Source organism: Macadamia integrifolia, chromosome 10 (assembly GCF_013358625.1).
Source record: "Macadamia integrifolia cultivar HAES 741 chromosome 10, SCU_Mint_v3, whole genome shotgun sequence".
Taxonomy (NCBI): domain Eukaryota; kingdom Viridiplantae; phylum Streptophyta; class Magnoliopsida; order Proteales; family Proteaceae; genus Macadamia; species Macadamia integrifolia.
This window is the reverse complement of record NC_056566.1, coordinates 17,441,751-17,457,220: the sequence shown is the minus strand read 5'-3', so window position 1 is coordinate 17,457,220 and position 15,470 is coordinate 17,441,751. Positions and strand designations below refer to the sequence as shown.

General features: G+C 37.9%; 2 protein-coding genes across 3 annotated transcripts; both read left to right on the top strand.

The window, feature by feature from the left end:
• Positions 1-6,359: 6,359 nt before the first annotated feature.
• On the top strand, positions 6,360-9,054 carry LOC122091889 (inorganic phosphate transporter 1-4-like). The gene is made up of 2 exons (XM_042662121.1): positions 6,360-8,344; positions 8,746-9,054. The coding sequence occupies exon 1, from the start codon at positions 6,708-6,710 to the stop codon at positions 8,316-8,318; it is 1,611 nt and encodes a 536-aa protein (XP_042518055.1). The 5' UTR covers positions 6,360-6,707; the 3' UTR covers positions 8,319-8,344; positions 8,746-9,054.
• A 1,949-nt stretch (positions 9,055-11,003) lies between these two features.
• Positions 11,004-15,089, top strand: LOC122091891 (inorganic phosphate transporter 1-4-like). 2 transcript variants are annotated; one of them, XM_042662126.1, is made up of 2 exons: positions 11,004-11,252; positions 13,191-15,089. In XM_042662126.1, the coding sequence occupies exon 2, from the start codon at positions 13,240-13,242 to the stop codon at positions 14,860-14,862; it is 1,623 nt and encodes a 540-aa protein (XP_042518060.1). In that variant the 5' UTR covers positions 11,004-11,252; positions 13,191-13,239; the 3' UTR covers positions 14,863-15,089. The 2 variants fall into 2 exon arrangements, with proteins under 2 accessions (XP_042518060.1, XP_042518061.1); XM_042662127.1 differs by lacking the exon at positions 11,004-11,252 and adding an exon at positions 12,373-12,666.
• Positions 15,090-15,470: the final 381 nt, after the last annotated feature.

Below are 15,470 nucleotides of genomic sequence, written 5' to 3'. Positions count from 1 at the left end.
AGAACACAACACGTTTACCAAACGGTATTTATGCTGTTTCTGTGTTTCTGTGAACAGAAAATCACGGAAACACGTTTCTGGTTACGTTATCAAACGGACCCTAAGATACGCTAAAGATACACACATAAATGGATAGGAAACATTTTTTTAAACACTTTTGCATAAAGAATTTGTTAAAAAAAACTATTGATAACATGTATTATGCATAAACACTAAATTAAGGGTATCGTACTAAGAATTCAAGGTTTGTAGTTGTCCCATAAATGTAAAATCCTTGTTCCCAACCTTGATTTCCACTTTAGTTAGAGAGAAATATGCCTGACAGCAACTTTGGAACAAAAACCCTTCAAAAAATCTTTTTTTTTTTCTGAAAAATTACCCATGTTGGCCATTATATGACCGTAGCGCCGATACGTATTGATACTCACCGATACGTAACGATATATATATCGATACTCACCGATACGTACCAATACATACGGAAACATACATTTTACCTCAATTTTATATTTTTCATAGAGTAGTATCGAGGCATGTCGTATCGTATCGATGTGTATTAGTGGTGTATTGATGCATATCGGTATGTATTGTAGGATATATATCGATATGAAATGATTTAAAAAATTCAATGTATCGTATCGGCCGACTAAATTTAAGATACGTATCGGAGGGTATCGTATCGGTATCGGAGATACTTAAAACCATGAGAACATCTTAAGAAAATTAAAAATCCAAAGTCAACGTCGTGGGTGAAAACCAGGGCCAGGTCAGGCCAAAAGCCAGGGTAAAAAATCAAGGTCAGGTTCAGGGCGGGTCAAAGACATCAACTTTTACTCACCCAGACCTTGACTATGGATCAGAAATTCCAGGGTCAAGTTGGCCCTCAGGACCAAAATTTTTGGATCAATAATTATTCGGGATCAAGGTAGGCCAAAGGCAGGTTCGGGCCAAGGGGCCAACCTTGCACCCCTAGAAAGAACTATGCCCGTCTCTATGTCTCTTGCATCAATTTTGACAAATGGGAAGGTAAACGAGGGTGTCGACCACGCAAAAGACTGCCCTACACCTACGTGGTTGATGCTCCCGCTGGCCATAGGACGGGATTTAGTAATCTTAATATAAATTGTTTAAAGAGAGAAAGACAGCATTGTTAAGAGCTTAATATTATATTTTTTATGGTAAACCCATTATTTTTCACATATCCAAGAAGAGATGGAAAAACATATTTGTTCTTGCCAATCTGTCACCCTCATCTCCCTTTTCCTTCATTCATTATAGCAGAGGTGATAATTCAATTTGGGTTAGCTTGAAAAATAGCATTATTAGGGACTTAATGTTCCTTTTTAAAGTTAACTAATGGTGGATTAAGATAATGCGCTGCTGGCGTATAAATCAGCAATCCAAATTGCGGCTTTAGAACCGTGTTTATTAAGGTGGCAATCCAAGACAATTCACAACTGATTAATATAATCTAGGGATTTGAATACCTGTTTATCCTTAGCCCAATGGATGATGATCTCCATCACTAATTAAATAAGTTTTCAATAAAAGATAAGCAACGTAGTAATATATTGAATTTGAAATTATTTACAGCCAATGTCAACGTGCATAATTTTTTTTAATTAAATTTTTAATCAAAAGCTTTGGGTTAGTCTTCTCCTAATAGATCCATTCGTGGGTTACTAGATGGCTAAGGCAAATTGGGGATTATGTGAATATGCGCCCCAATTAGGTTTCTTAATGTCTCACTTGATGCTATTTATTTATTTATTTTTATTTTTTATTTTTTTTTGTAAAAGGATAATCTTGTTTTAAGTGAACTTGGCTGTTGTCTTGGGATAATCTTGACTTTAAAAATAGAAAATATAGAGAGCATATGCTCCGCATGTTCTCTTGCAAGAAGAAGAATTGTAAACTCTGCAACAACTTTAAAGATGCCAGCTTTTATAATTTGGAAGTCCACCATCCCGGTGAAGTTTGCTTCTCTGTCCTCTAATTTCTAAATTGTGTTTAACTCCTTTTCATATTCAAAAATTGAATTATAAAATGAGAAAAATATTATTATTATTATTATTATTAATTATTATTATTATTATTATTATTATAAAAAGATTTTCTTCACATCATGGTCAGTATTTATTTAAATAAATAAATTAAGATATTATATTCATAAATCTCTAAACCTCAGTCCCTTCATGTGAAGAAGGCGTTTAGCTATCTTCTGTTTTTGGGCAGCTTTATATATTTTTCTTTTTCACATGGATAATAGATAGAGTATAATTGACATAAGATCACATTTCAGATTTAGTTATTTGCATGCATGGTTTAGAAATCGGCATTAGGATTGAGATCGGTCTTGGTTGATACTGATTTAATAACGATTCTGAATTCCTGACCACCCAGAATCGATTTAGAATGACCCTTGTTTTTTCTTCTGAAAATTGGATTGATATATTTTATGGTTTTTTTTTTTAAATCTTTGGTCTGTACTGATCCACTGATATGGAATTGCTCAAGAATCAATATTGGTCCATACCATCTCTGATACGATTATAAATCGCCAAATCCACAAAACATATATGATCCCAACATTTGGACCTTTTAACAACCTTTCAAACCATTGTTTGGAAACTTGACATTTTAGGTATAGGTTAATGCTGATTATCAAACTTTATTCATAGATAAACCTTGTATTTGCTACTTCGAAGAGTTGATTTTGAAATTTTAATTATTTAATATCTAACCCTCTATGATATAATGTGGATTAATCACATAAACTTTAATTAGATTTGAAAATTTTACTTCTCTTCTTTTAATTTTCCAAAAGACCAAATGAAATCCATACTGTTGAGAGTTTAGACTTCAAAAAAAATTAAAAATTAAATATTAAAAAAATATCTGTTAAAGCTTATCAATATCTGAATGTCCGCCGGTAGTATATCATACTCAGAGCTCCATTTATATTAATTTCTATTTCTATTCTTTGGCAACTAGTTTCCTATAAATTTAGCAGTCAAAGATGGATGGAAAGATAGGGCAGAAATCTAGATGATCAAATTTCATCACTACGAAGCAACAATCTAGATGATAGACTTCATTAATTTTTGGGAATATAAACCTTTTATTTTCCTTTCCTTTCCTTACCCATCATTATCAATTAAGCAATTTGTACAATGGATCAATGGTTTAAGACCCGAAACCATGGATCAATGGATCTAGGAATCGGTGATTTGACCGATCTTGTATCGATGGATCGGCATAGACCAAGGGTAAAATAGTAAAATTAAATTTTAAATAAAATCAGGGCAAATCTATTTGAAACGAATAATCTGGATCTTCTGTATCGACTAAGATAGATGTTGTATATGATACTTCTGTTTAGAAAAATAATTGTTTTCTTGTCCATTTTACCCTTATACCTTACCATTGGATTGATATTTAAATGGTCAAGATAATGATCTATGCATGGCTGAAATGAATTGAAACCAAAGAAAGAAAAGAATAGTCAAATGATCAAACCCAAAAGAGGGATATCCAATTACAAGAAAGACAAGGAAATGATAGAATAAGGGAGGAAAAAGATCCTATCCAATTACAGATAGAAGGACACAGAGATTGGACCTGCAACACGTATGATCAGGGTGAGCAGCCAACATTTGTCCTTTTTGCTTCTAAATATACCCCTCTTCACTCATATAATGGTAAGGGAATGGGACAGGCGTTGGATGCTCACCCGTACAATAAGATGATCAGTCAAGTGTCTAAGTGGCCCAATAATTGGAGAGGAGCTAGATTGGAATGGGTATTGTGTCAGCCTATTTGATTCGATTTTACGTACTTGAACCGGTCATTTATAACATGTTATATGTGGCCAATGATTTGCCGTTTGATTGGCTTTTGCCCCTCTGATGATCATACAGAAGCTTATATAATTGCGAAGTCTGATCTAAGAGAACTGGGACCATGGCAGAAGTTTGTTTTGTCTTTAGGGAACTGTTGCACATCATTGACTTGGGCCTTTGGCAAGTTGACTTGAGGAGATGAGCCGATAGAGAGGGAGGGGGCCCATTTTCTGGCCCATTATGAATGAAATAACTCCACTTCCTTTTATTTTTATTAGTTGACGTGGACGGTGGACCTAACTCAGAAAGACTTTCACGTATTTCGGCAGTTTGGCGGAAAGCGGCAGGCGGAAGCACCAAAGAAGTAGCCTCCCAATTTCTTGAGACACAGATGGTAATGCTTTTTCAAGCCACATGGCATATTTGTCTTATTACAATCTATATCAATACGATATGACCAATATAATCGATCCAATACCTAGAACCAGGGTCGCTAGGCACCCGGCCGAGCCAAAAAAAAACATCAAAATAGAATAGAGAGGACTTGGGCTGAGTAGCTAAATTCTTTGACCTCGATTTTATTCTGTTTTCAATATAATTTTTTTTTCAATAAAAGAAAGTTCATTGGAGAATAGAAGTGTTCATTTTCCGATTTTTTTCTTTAATATGCTATTCTAAGGTCATAGTCGAAGATCAAAGATAGAAATTCTCATGTAATAAATAGATAGAGTAGGGTTTGAGGTCCCCTAGGCTCATAATAATAATAAGGGTAGAAGAATCATGGCGTTCAATCTATAGCATGTAACACCTACATGCAAGGCTAATGAGAAAGCATGTGAGAGCATCTTCAGCGCATGAAGAGGGGAAGTACACAATGGATTACTATTACTATTATTATTATTATTATTATTATCATTATCATTATCATTATCATTATCATTATCGGACCATCCATAGTGTGACTTTTGTTATGTATAATTTTAAATTTCAATGAATGGGTCTAAATAGTTATGATCTAAATTGATTAGGTATCAGGTTTGCAAGGCTAATTCAATCATATACCATTTGATGTATCCGTAATGCACCCTCAAAGTTTGTGTGACATTATAGACTTTCTAAATGATGATGAATTTTACGTGCTTTATTGTACAACTGGATCAACTTCACTATGATTTAATTCTAAACAAGTCTTTATATATATATATATATATATATATGAAACCTTGATTGTACACAAAGGCCTCACTGTTTTCCTTAGGAAAATTAGTGTTTCTTTTGATTCTTTTAGTTAAACTAAGGAAGAAGAAAGCTACTTGGGCAAGGAATCATTGAACAGCTGATGAAGGGTTTGCAAGAAAGCTAAGCAAATGAAGGATGTAATGGTTTTGTAAATAGTAAATAAGAGGTAGATAGGTCATTTCATATGAGGAGAGAGTGAGAGATAGTAAGTGGTGTTTGTGCACCGTTCATCGACAACTCAGTGATGCTTTTTCCTATAAACATTATACCTAAAAATCTAATTAGATAATAATTAAAAAGAAAAAAAAAATATTTTAAGACAATTTTCCTTGAGTCACATTGAAGGGTAATCAGTTTGCAAGAAAGCTAAGCAAATGAAGGATGTAATGGTTTTGTAAATAGTAAATAGGAGGTAGATAGGTCATTTCATATGAGGAGAGAGTGAGAGAGAGTGAGTGGTGTTTGTGTACCGTCCATCGACAACTCAGTGATACTTTTTCCTATAAACATTATACCTAAAAATCTAATTAGATAATAATTAAAAAGAAAAAAAAACTATTTTGAGACAATTTTCCTTGAGTCACATTGAAAGGTAATCCCTTGACTGTAGGGCTTCATATGCATGCGAGAGGTAATGGGAGGATATTGGAAAACATACTAAAACCCTATAAGATAAGATTCCTCTTCATAAAACCCAAGGACAAAGAGTGATCCTAGGTCTGGGGTGACCTAGGGATACGTGCTTGAGTCCTCCTAGCCCTAAGATCACTCTCTGGTCCATGTTCTCTATGGAGAGGAGTTGGATCTAACCTTATAAGTTTTGTGAACTCAAAGGATGGTGTGGTGAACATCAATTAAAACTTTCTCCAAAATTTTAAGTAAATGAGATTGGGTAATGATTAAAAATTTATTTAACCTAATGTCACTTTCTTTTCATTTTTTTTTTTTTTTTTTTGTCATGTTTTCTTGTATTTTTTAAGACATTTTTTTTTTAAAGAAAAAAAAAACTTTATAATTTTCAATAAGAATTTTAAAATTTAAAAACTTCTTCACTTGAATCAAGGCATCGTAGGCATACCAAACACGAAAAGAAATTCTTAAATCCAAGAAAAAGTATAACTTTTCAATTTTTTTTTTCTTTTTCTTTTCCCTTGGCTACCAAACACAGCCGATCCAACTACCCTCCTTGGGAACCCAAAATTAAGATATTATTATTTCATTATAAACTGTGCAAGTATACAGAGAGACTTTAGTTCATTTTGCACAGATCGCACCTCCCCCAGGTGGTGGTGGTCACTCTTCTTCAACCCTTCCGGTGAGGACTGAGAAGTCTACATCCTAAGCAATTAAAAAAAAAAAAAAAAAAAAAACCCTATTACAAGTCCAAGTCCTAGGGCACTTGACCCAGGAAGATTCTTGATCTTTTCCCCTCATCAATGAGTGGACCGGATGGATATCCGGTTTGATATTCTCTCACAGTTGATAAGCTAATGTCTTCTTCCATGTGTTTTTTGCTTATGCAGTGTTATATGTACCCAGAAACATTGTTGCAAGAAGAATCATTCGATTAAGTGATTCAACACAGACGGGTAATAGTAGAGGAATCGAACTCAGAAGCAGATAGCCATGGCTAGGGAACAGTTACAAGTGCTTAACGCACTTGATGTTGCCAAGACTCAACTCTACCACTTCACTGCAATTGTGATTGCGGGAATGGGGTTCTTCACAGATGCGTATGACTTGTTCTGCATTTCATTGGTGACGAAACTACTCGGTCGTATCTATTACACACATGAAGGAGCAGAAAAGCCGGGAACCCTGCCCCCCAATGTCGCCGACGCCGTCAACGGCGTTGCCCTTTGCGGCACTTTAGCTGGGCAGCTCTTCTTCGGTTGGTTGGGTGACAAGATGGGGCGTAAGCGTGTCTATGGTCTGACGCTTATGCTCATGGTCGGCTGCTCTGTCGCTTCGGGACTCTCCTTCGGTCACCAGGCAAAGGGGGTAATGGCGACACTCTGTTTCTTCCGATTTTGGTTGGGTTTCGGTATCGGTGGTGATTACCCTCTCTCCGCAACGATCATGTCCGAGTACGCCAACAAAAAAACCCGTGGCGCTTTCATCGCTGCTGTTTTCGCTATGCAAGGTTTTGGGATTTTAGCTGGTGGGATCGTTGGCCTCATCGTCTCATCCGCATTCAAGAGCAAGTATCCCGCCCCTGCTTACCAAGACAATGCAGGGGCCTCGACCGTCGCTCAGGCCGACTACGTGTGGCGTATCATTCTGATGTTTGGAGGGATACCCGCAGCGCTTACTTACTATTGGCGTATGAAGATGCCGGAAACCGCTCGTTACACGGCCCTCATCGCCAAGAACGCGAAACAGGCAGCCGCAGATATGGGGAGGGTTTTGGACATGGAATTGGAATCAGAACAAGAGAAGTTGGAGAGGATGGCGATAGAGCCCTCCAACTCATTTGGTCTTTTCTCCTGGGAATTTGCTCGTCGACATGGGCTTCACCTGTTGGGAACAACCAGCACATGGTTTTTATTGGATATTGCTTTTTACAGTCAAAATCTTTTCCAGAAGGACATTTTCTCAGATATTGGGTGGATTCCTTCTGCAAAGACGATGAATGCTCTAGAAGAAGTGTTCAAGATCGCGAGGGCACAGACGCTGATAGCACTTTGCAGTACTGTTCCTGGATATTGGTTCACGGTGGGGTTCATCGACATCATAGGGAGATTTTGGATCCAATTGATGGGGTTCTTCATGATGACACTGTTTATGTTCGCATTGGCCATTCCCTACGACCATTGGCATCATCATAACCATCTTGGGTTCGTGGTATTGTACGCCTTCACCTTCTTCTTCGCAAATTTTGGGCCAAATGCGACGACATTCGTGGTACCGGCGGAGATATTCCCAGCTAGGCTAAGGTCGACTTGTCATGGGATATCGGCGGCGGCAGGGAAGGCAGGAGCCATAGTGGGGGCTTTTGGGTTCCTTTACGCGGCGCAGAACAAGGACAAGGCGTTGGCAGACGCTGGGTACCCAGCTGGTATTGGAGTTAGGAACGCCCTCTTCATGCTTGGTGTGGTTAACTTCTTTGGGATGTTGTTTACGCTGTTGGTGCCGGAGTCTAAAGGCAGGTCACTCGAGGAAATCTCCGGTGAGAACGACGATAATGACGCAGTAGCACAGACGAGTTATGACACCAATAGAACAGTTCCTGTTTAACCATTTTGAGACCATTTATTTAATGGGTAAGTTTCTACATCTTAATAGTATTTTTTAGGGGTTAAAGTTTAGCCTTGAGAAGTCGGATCCGCCCTGCCTGCCCTAAATCTGAATAAAATTTGGGATGAGTTTTCTGACTGGAGAGAGGGTGAGCTTGGGTTGGTTGATTGTCAACCTGAATACAAAATTTAATCTTGAATTTTTATATTAGAATTTAAGATTTTTAATGGTATTTATTTTTTTATAATTTTTTAATATATAAGATATGAAGGATAAAAATAAGTTAATCAAGATTAATTCAACCATTGCAGAAGACACCAAACCTAATCCGACCCGATCCGACCTTTTTCACCCCTACTATCTTTGTTATTTGGATTATGCATTGAGGCAGTGAGTCACTCACTGAGTGGAGTTGTGTGTTTGTCAGGAATCGGGAATGGGACTCGGGAGGAAATAAGCTGAAGAAGAAGGCATCTGGGAAAAGATGTTGTTGTTACTGATGTTAATTTGTCGTTAATGTTGGTTAATGTTGGTTATTATGATTAGGATATTCAATTCAAATGTTGTGAGTCAAACACACTGAGTTGGTTCTTCTTTAATGATTTTGTAATTGCCTAATTGGATTGAGTTTCCGAGGAAGGATAGTTAATGATTTGCTAAGTCCATTTCCATAATGTACACATCACACATGTATATGTACGTATATGAATGTCTTAATCTTAATTAATTATGTCAATTCCTCATCTTGTGAGGTCATCAAAAGCTTTAACTACTACCACGGTGGAACACGTTTGCCCTAACTAACAAGGTCGCTTGGCCGTGCCGTTCGTAGCCGATAGTCCAATTTCCCAACTCCTCTCTGACTCTCTCTTATGTCACGCTGTTGTCCTAACCAGTGGGTCCCACATCTCACATCCACGATGACGAAGCCACGGGGCCCACGACCCAACCCACCCCATCGCTGTGCTTGACCTAGAAGAAAAATATATATATTGGGATCAACTCTAAAAGGAGGGAAAATTACATGATTGATTATTTTTACATTTCTTTTTATAAAATTAATCACACAAGGCTCCGTTTGGTATTGTTCTCAAAAATGTTTTTGAAATTTTTTGTTCTATTAGAACAAAAAAATAGAATCTTCTGTTTGTTTGGTGTATTTATGGTCAGTTTCTGTTTTTTTAGAACAAAAAGTGAAAAAAAAAAACTGAAAAAACGAGATTGGATGGAACTCTATTCCTAGTTTCGTTCCATTTTACAAAAAAAAAAAAATATCGTTCCCGTTAACAATCTGAAATTTTGAAACACCATTTTTTTGTTTAAAAATTACATTTTGACACAGAAACTGAAATTTTCGTTTTTGATACGAAACGGCGTTTCTGGAACAGAAACAATACCAAACAGACACTAAAAGTTTCAGGTAATAAAAATATGTAAAATTAGATTTTCTATTATAAAATTATCAGATTAAAGTCTAAGTTAATAAAAATATTTAAAATTAAATTTAGATTTACAAAATTATCTATTCAAAGTTTTAGTTATAAAAAAAAAATCTGATTATAGGTGGAAGATGAAAAATCACTATTTTGGATAATATTATAAATTCAAACTTGATTTTGAGTATTTTTATTAATCGAATTTTTTTTTTGATAGAATATTAACTGAAATTTTGAGTGAATAATCTTATAAACTCAAATTTAATTTTAAATTTTTTTGTTAACTTAAAATTTAAATAGATAATTTTATAAAAAGATTAAAAAAAAAAAATAATCATGTAATTTTTCAAAACACATAAAACTACGAACATAGAATCTTTGATAAATCAGTCATCTTCTACCAAAAACAGGGGTAGACCAGACCTCTCCTCTCCTGGCCTATTATTTATCGGTGTCATTGTAAAGATAAAATAGTAAAAAAAAATATTTAAAAATAAATAAATCTAAAAATACTGCATCGATACTGATACCTAATTCCATGATTCAAATACTCTGTATTTCAGCTATTTCGTCAAACGAGAATGGATATCCTCTGAATTGGCTCAAAATTCAAAGTCCCTCCTCATTCTTCCAGAGAGAGAGAGAGAGAGAATATTCAAAGTCGACCTTAGGCCGACATAGTTGTCGTTTGCGTTCTTTGCCCCTTGACTCAATAGAAATGGAAAACTTATTTTGAAACCCTGAAATGAGAAATAATTAAAAAAAAAAATTATTTTTCATTAACTTTTTAAGGTTTGATTTAACTTTACGCGAATAAAACATGTGCAGACGAATATAAGGTGGGAACTGGAAACTGGAAAAAAAAATATATAATGACTTCATCATTGCCGCGTTTGGGTGTCGAGAGAAGGTACAAAGAAACTCAAGTCAGAAGTTAGATATCAAATGCATGCCACTTTTCTATGATTAGGCCGTCAGATTGGAATAAAATAGCTTATCCGTTTGAAAAATAAGAGGAGAAATTAATAATTTCCGTAGAAAACTCAACACCGCACCTGCGATGGTGTCTTCTCTATTTCCCTATCGCTTAAAACTAGTGGGAAAACGACGACTAGGGAAGGGACAAGGATGGTAGAGCCAGACCATTGACTGTAGGTTAGAGAGAGAGAGAGAGAGCGATACGTTGTTGTTTTGGCCTTTGGAGGTAGGGAAGGAAGTAAGGAACTGGGGTAGGCATATTCTAGTCAAGGATGGATGCTCACGGGAAGGGTCCAATTTATGGGGGAGGAGGTTAAATACGGAACACACACTCCCGATATCCCTCCATCCTAACTTCTCCCCTCCTGAGTTACAAATTCATCTCTCTCTCTCTCTCTCTCTAAACTTTCCTCTGTTTAAGACTCTCTGGGACTACTGATTTCAAATAAAAGCTTCTACTTACAGGTCACTGTTCTAGCTGAGCTTCCAAGCTTCTGAACAACAAAGTTACCTTCCCAAGGTACGTTTGCTCTTTTCGTTTCGTTTTTCTTTTTGTTAAACTTTCACCATTTCAGTTTACTCATTTATTTTTCATAATCAAGCACTATCTCTCTCTCTTTGGGACGGAATAAGAGTTATCAGACTCAGTGAATCGGTTTCCTTTCTGGGTTCTTATCCGAAATTCGTTTTTTTTCAATTTCTGGTTTTATCGCCATTGCGGGTTTAATCTGCAAATGAGAAAAGACAGAATCGCGGTTTTTATTGAAAGTTTCATCCCTTTGAGTATATTGTAGTTTTTAATTCCTTTATCTTATTCCTATGATCTGATCTAGTTATCTCAAACCCAGCTATTCACTGGACCGCTTATTGATATTTTATCGTTATTGAGCAACAGAATTAATGAGTCAACATTCCTATTAAAGAGATCTTGATTCTTAAGTCTCTACCCTTGAAAATTGACCACCTGATGGAGTCCACTTCCCAAAATAATTTGCTATTCAATTATTCAATCCATGGCTCCACACGGTTACCATACAGTGACCCATTACCTTCCTCCTCATCTCCTCCTCAATCACTGCAACTAATTCATTATTACCCTTTTATTTTCTTGGTAAATTTTATTATCTTATCTGTTTTCTCTGGTTTCCTTCAACTTAACCGATTCTTTGAGCTACTGTGTTTTTGTTATTATTATTAGTATTATTATTTCGGTCAATTCTGTGGTTCTATGTTGGTTGGATTCACGTGGAAATGGGGGAAAGCAATGGGAAAGTGGGCATGTGGTTGTTATCAAGTGGGTAATGGATTTCCAAAGATTCTAAATCCCCTGTTTTCTTTTTTCTCTCGCCCTTGTAAAGGTTGCTCTCATTTCTTATTGGCTTCTTCTGCTTTTTCCTGTGCTGGCGGAGCCCAATGTTCCTTAACTAAACATGGATTTTTCCGTTGTTTCTATTCTGAGCTGGGTTTCACTTTTCTTCTTCTTCATCCCTTTTCTTTTTCTCTTTTTGTGTTCTACTAATACTACTCAACCAATTGATCTTTCTATTCTTGTTAAAATTACAAAAATTACCTGTGGCTCTCTCTCTCTCTCTCTCTCTCTCTCTCTCTCTCTCTCTCTCGCAATCAGCAGAGCCCCCCTCTGGTCATTTTCCAAACTCCTTTTGATGCAAGAAAGATATTTTATATCTTTACCTCTCCCTACTACCCACCTCTCAAACCCCTCTTCTTCCTCGAAGCAGAGAGGATCCCGTGACCTTCATGGGACCCTAGTACCCAACTACCCACTTGCAATAGCGCAGTTGTCTTCTACTTTTCCAGACTTACATCTTCCTTGTTGGTTGCTTTTCAATCTTGCCTTTCGATTTTGTCTTCCTGTTCTGACTTTTGGGAATCAAGGATTCTACTTTCCCCTCAGAGGCCGTTATCAGTTGGAGGTTGGAACCCCTGAAACGTTTCTCTCTTCGTCAATCATGTCACGTCTGAGAAACTATGTTCTAAGCCTCCAAAGAGGGAAAAGGGGGGGTTGGGTGGTGTTGGGGTGAGAGGGGGATTACTTATCCTACTTGCCATCTTCCAAAGAATCAACCCACTATCCTAGTTGTGACTTTCTAGGCCTCTACCGAGTTCATGTACTTAGACCCTGACATGAGCCAACTTGGTTGAGTTGCCATCTGAGTCACCTCGATCAATTGATTACTTTTTTTTTTTTTTTACCCAGGTATCCGAATTTTTGACTTGACTAGTCATGGGGTCACATACTCTTTATACAGTATCGGGTCAGTCCGGTTTGATCATGAGGCCTCGCTTGTTGAGGCAGAGTATTGTGTCCCCCCAAGCCAATTACGCTAACCCCTTCGGTTCGACCAAGTGATTACTTGCATACCTGACAAAAGAGTAAATATGTCCACCAAACTGGTTGAATTTATGGTCTAATCTCTCTTTTGTTCATCTCTTGCAGGTTTCTTTCTAGGTGCTTGAGTTGGGTAGCGGAGTCTTATTAGTCCCTCATGGCCAGGGAAAAATTGCAAGTGCTTAATGCACTTGATATAGCGAAGACACAATGGTACCACTTCACAGCAATCGTGATTGCTGGCATGGGTTTCTTTACCGATGCTTACGATCTCTTCTGCATCTCATTGGTCACCAAATTACTTGGCCGGATATATTACACCGACACCAATTCCTCAAAGCCAGGAACATTACCCCCTAATGTAGCAGCTGCTGTCAATGGTGTTGCGTTCTGTGGCACACTTGCTGGCCAGCTCTTCTTTGGCTGGTTGGGTGACAAGATGGGTCGCAAGCGTGTCTATGGTATGACCCTCATGCTCATGGTCATCTGCTCTATTGCTTCAGGTCTATCCTTTGGCCATACTGCAACTGGTGTCATAGCCACACTCTGTTTCTTCAGATTCTGGCTTGGTTTTGGCATTGGTGGTGATTACCCACTCTCTGCAACTATTATGTCTGAGTATGCCAACAAGAAAACTCGTGGTGCATTCATTGCTGCTGTGTTTGCAATGCAAGGATTTGGAATTCTAGCTGGTGGGATGGTTGCAATTATTGTATCAGCTTCTTTCAAGGCCGGGTACCCTGCCCCATCTTACGAACAAGACCATGTTACCTCAACAGTTCCTCAGGCTGACTTTGTGTGGAGAATTATTTTGATGTTTGGTGCATTACCAGCTCTGCTTACTTACTACTGGCGTATGAAAATGCCTGAGACTGCTCGTTACACTGCTCTTGTTGCTAAGAACGCTAAACAAGCTGCATCAGACATGGCAAGGGTTCTGCAGGTAGAAATTGAAGCTGAACAGGAGAAGATTGAAGATTTGGCAGAGAGGGATAGCTCTTTTGGTTTGTTCTCTAAGGAGTTTCTGCGTCGCCATGGGTTTCACTTGCTTGGAACCACTACCACATGGTTCTTCTTGGACATTGCTTTTTACAGTCAAAATTTGTTCCAGAAGGATATCTTCTCTGCTATTGGGTGGATTCCAAGTGCAAGCACCATGAGTGCACTTGAAGAGGTATACAAAATTGCGAGGGCACAAACGCTTATTGCCCTCTGCAGTACTGTCCCTGGGTACTGGTTCACTGTAGCTTTGATCGATGTCATTGGGCGGTTCGCAATCCAATTGATGGGCTTCTTCTTCATGACAGTCTTCATGTTTGCTCTGGCCATTCCCTATCACCACTGGACGTTGTCAGAGAACCGAATTGGGTTCGTGATCATGTATTCCCTGACCTTCTTCTTCGCAAATTTTGGGCCTAATGCTACCACATTCGTCGTACCAGCAGAGATTTTCCCAGCCAGACTCAGATCAACATGCCATGGTATCTCAGCAGCATCTGGGAAGGCAGGGGCAATTGTTGGAGCATTTGGGTTCCTGTACGCAGCACAAAGCCAGGACCCGAAGGAGACAGATGCAGGGTACCCACCAGGCATTGGAGTCAAGAATTCACTAATCGTGCTGGGTGTGATTAACTTCCTTGGCATGGTTTTTACCTTTTTAGTACCTGAATCAAAAGGTAGATCACTAGAGGAAATGTCAGGTGAGAATGATGAAGATGAAACTGGGACCAGTGGAGAAGGTGGGACTAGTGCAGATTATAGCAGGGCAGTCCCAGTGTAATTAGTAGATGGGATTTAGCAGTTTTTTCCTTTTCTGAGATATTAAGGATGGAGATTGGAATGTCCCTTTGTCTGTGTGGAACCACAAAGGGAGCTCTCATGTTTCTCTCCTATTCAGTTGCTTTGCCATCTTAGTCCAGTCCGAGGAGGGTTGAGTTTCTCTGTTTTTTTGCGAAGACTAGAGACTACTATGATGCAATCATTAGTGAAAACTTTCATTTTGATCTCCTCCTCTTGGTTGATCTTTCTTGTTTCACACACTCTCTCTCTCTCTCCCCTTTCTGTTTTCAATTTTAAGTCTGTAGAAGGGAAACGATCTCATGTTTGGCTTTATAAATTCAAGGGCCTCCATGTTTAGAATTGTATGTCTGTACATGATAACACTGGTAAGCCACAACATTCAAGCTACAGACGCATCCTTTTTCCAGACAATGCAAGCAAGAGAAGTTCAGAGTTTGACAGGATTGTCCTGTTTCATAAGGTTACAATAGGTGTAGATCACACAATGCAAGAATAATTCAGAATTTGACAGGTGTGTTCTGTTCCATAAGGTTACAACAGGTGTAGATCCATAAGTCACCTTTGCTTGAAGATCAATCTATATGTTCT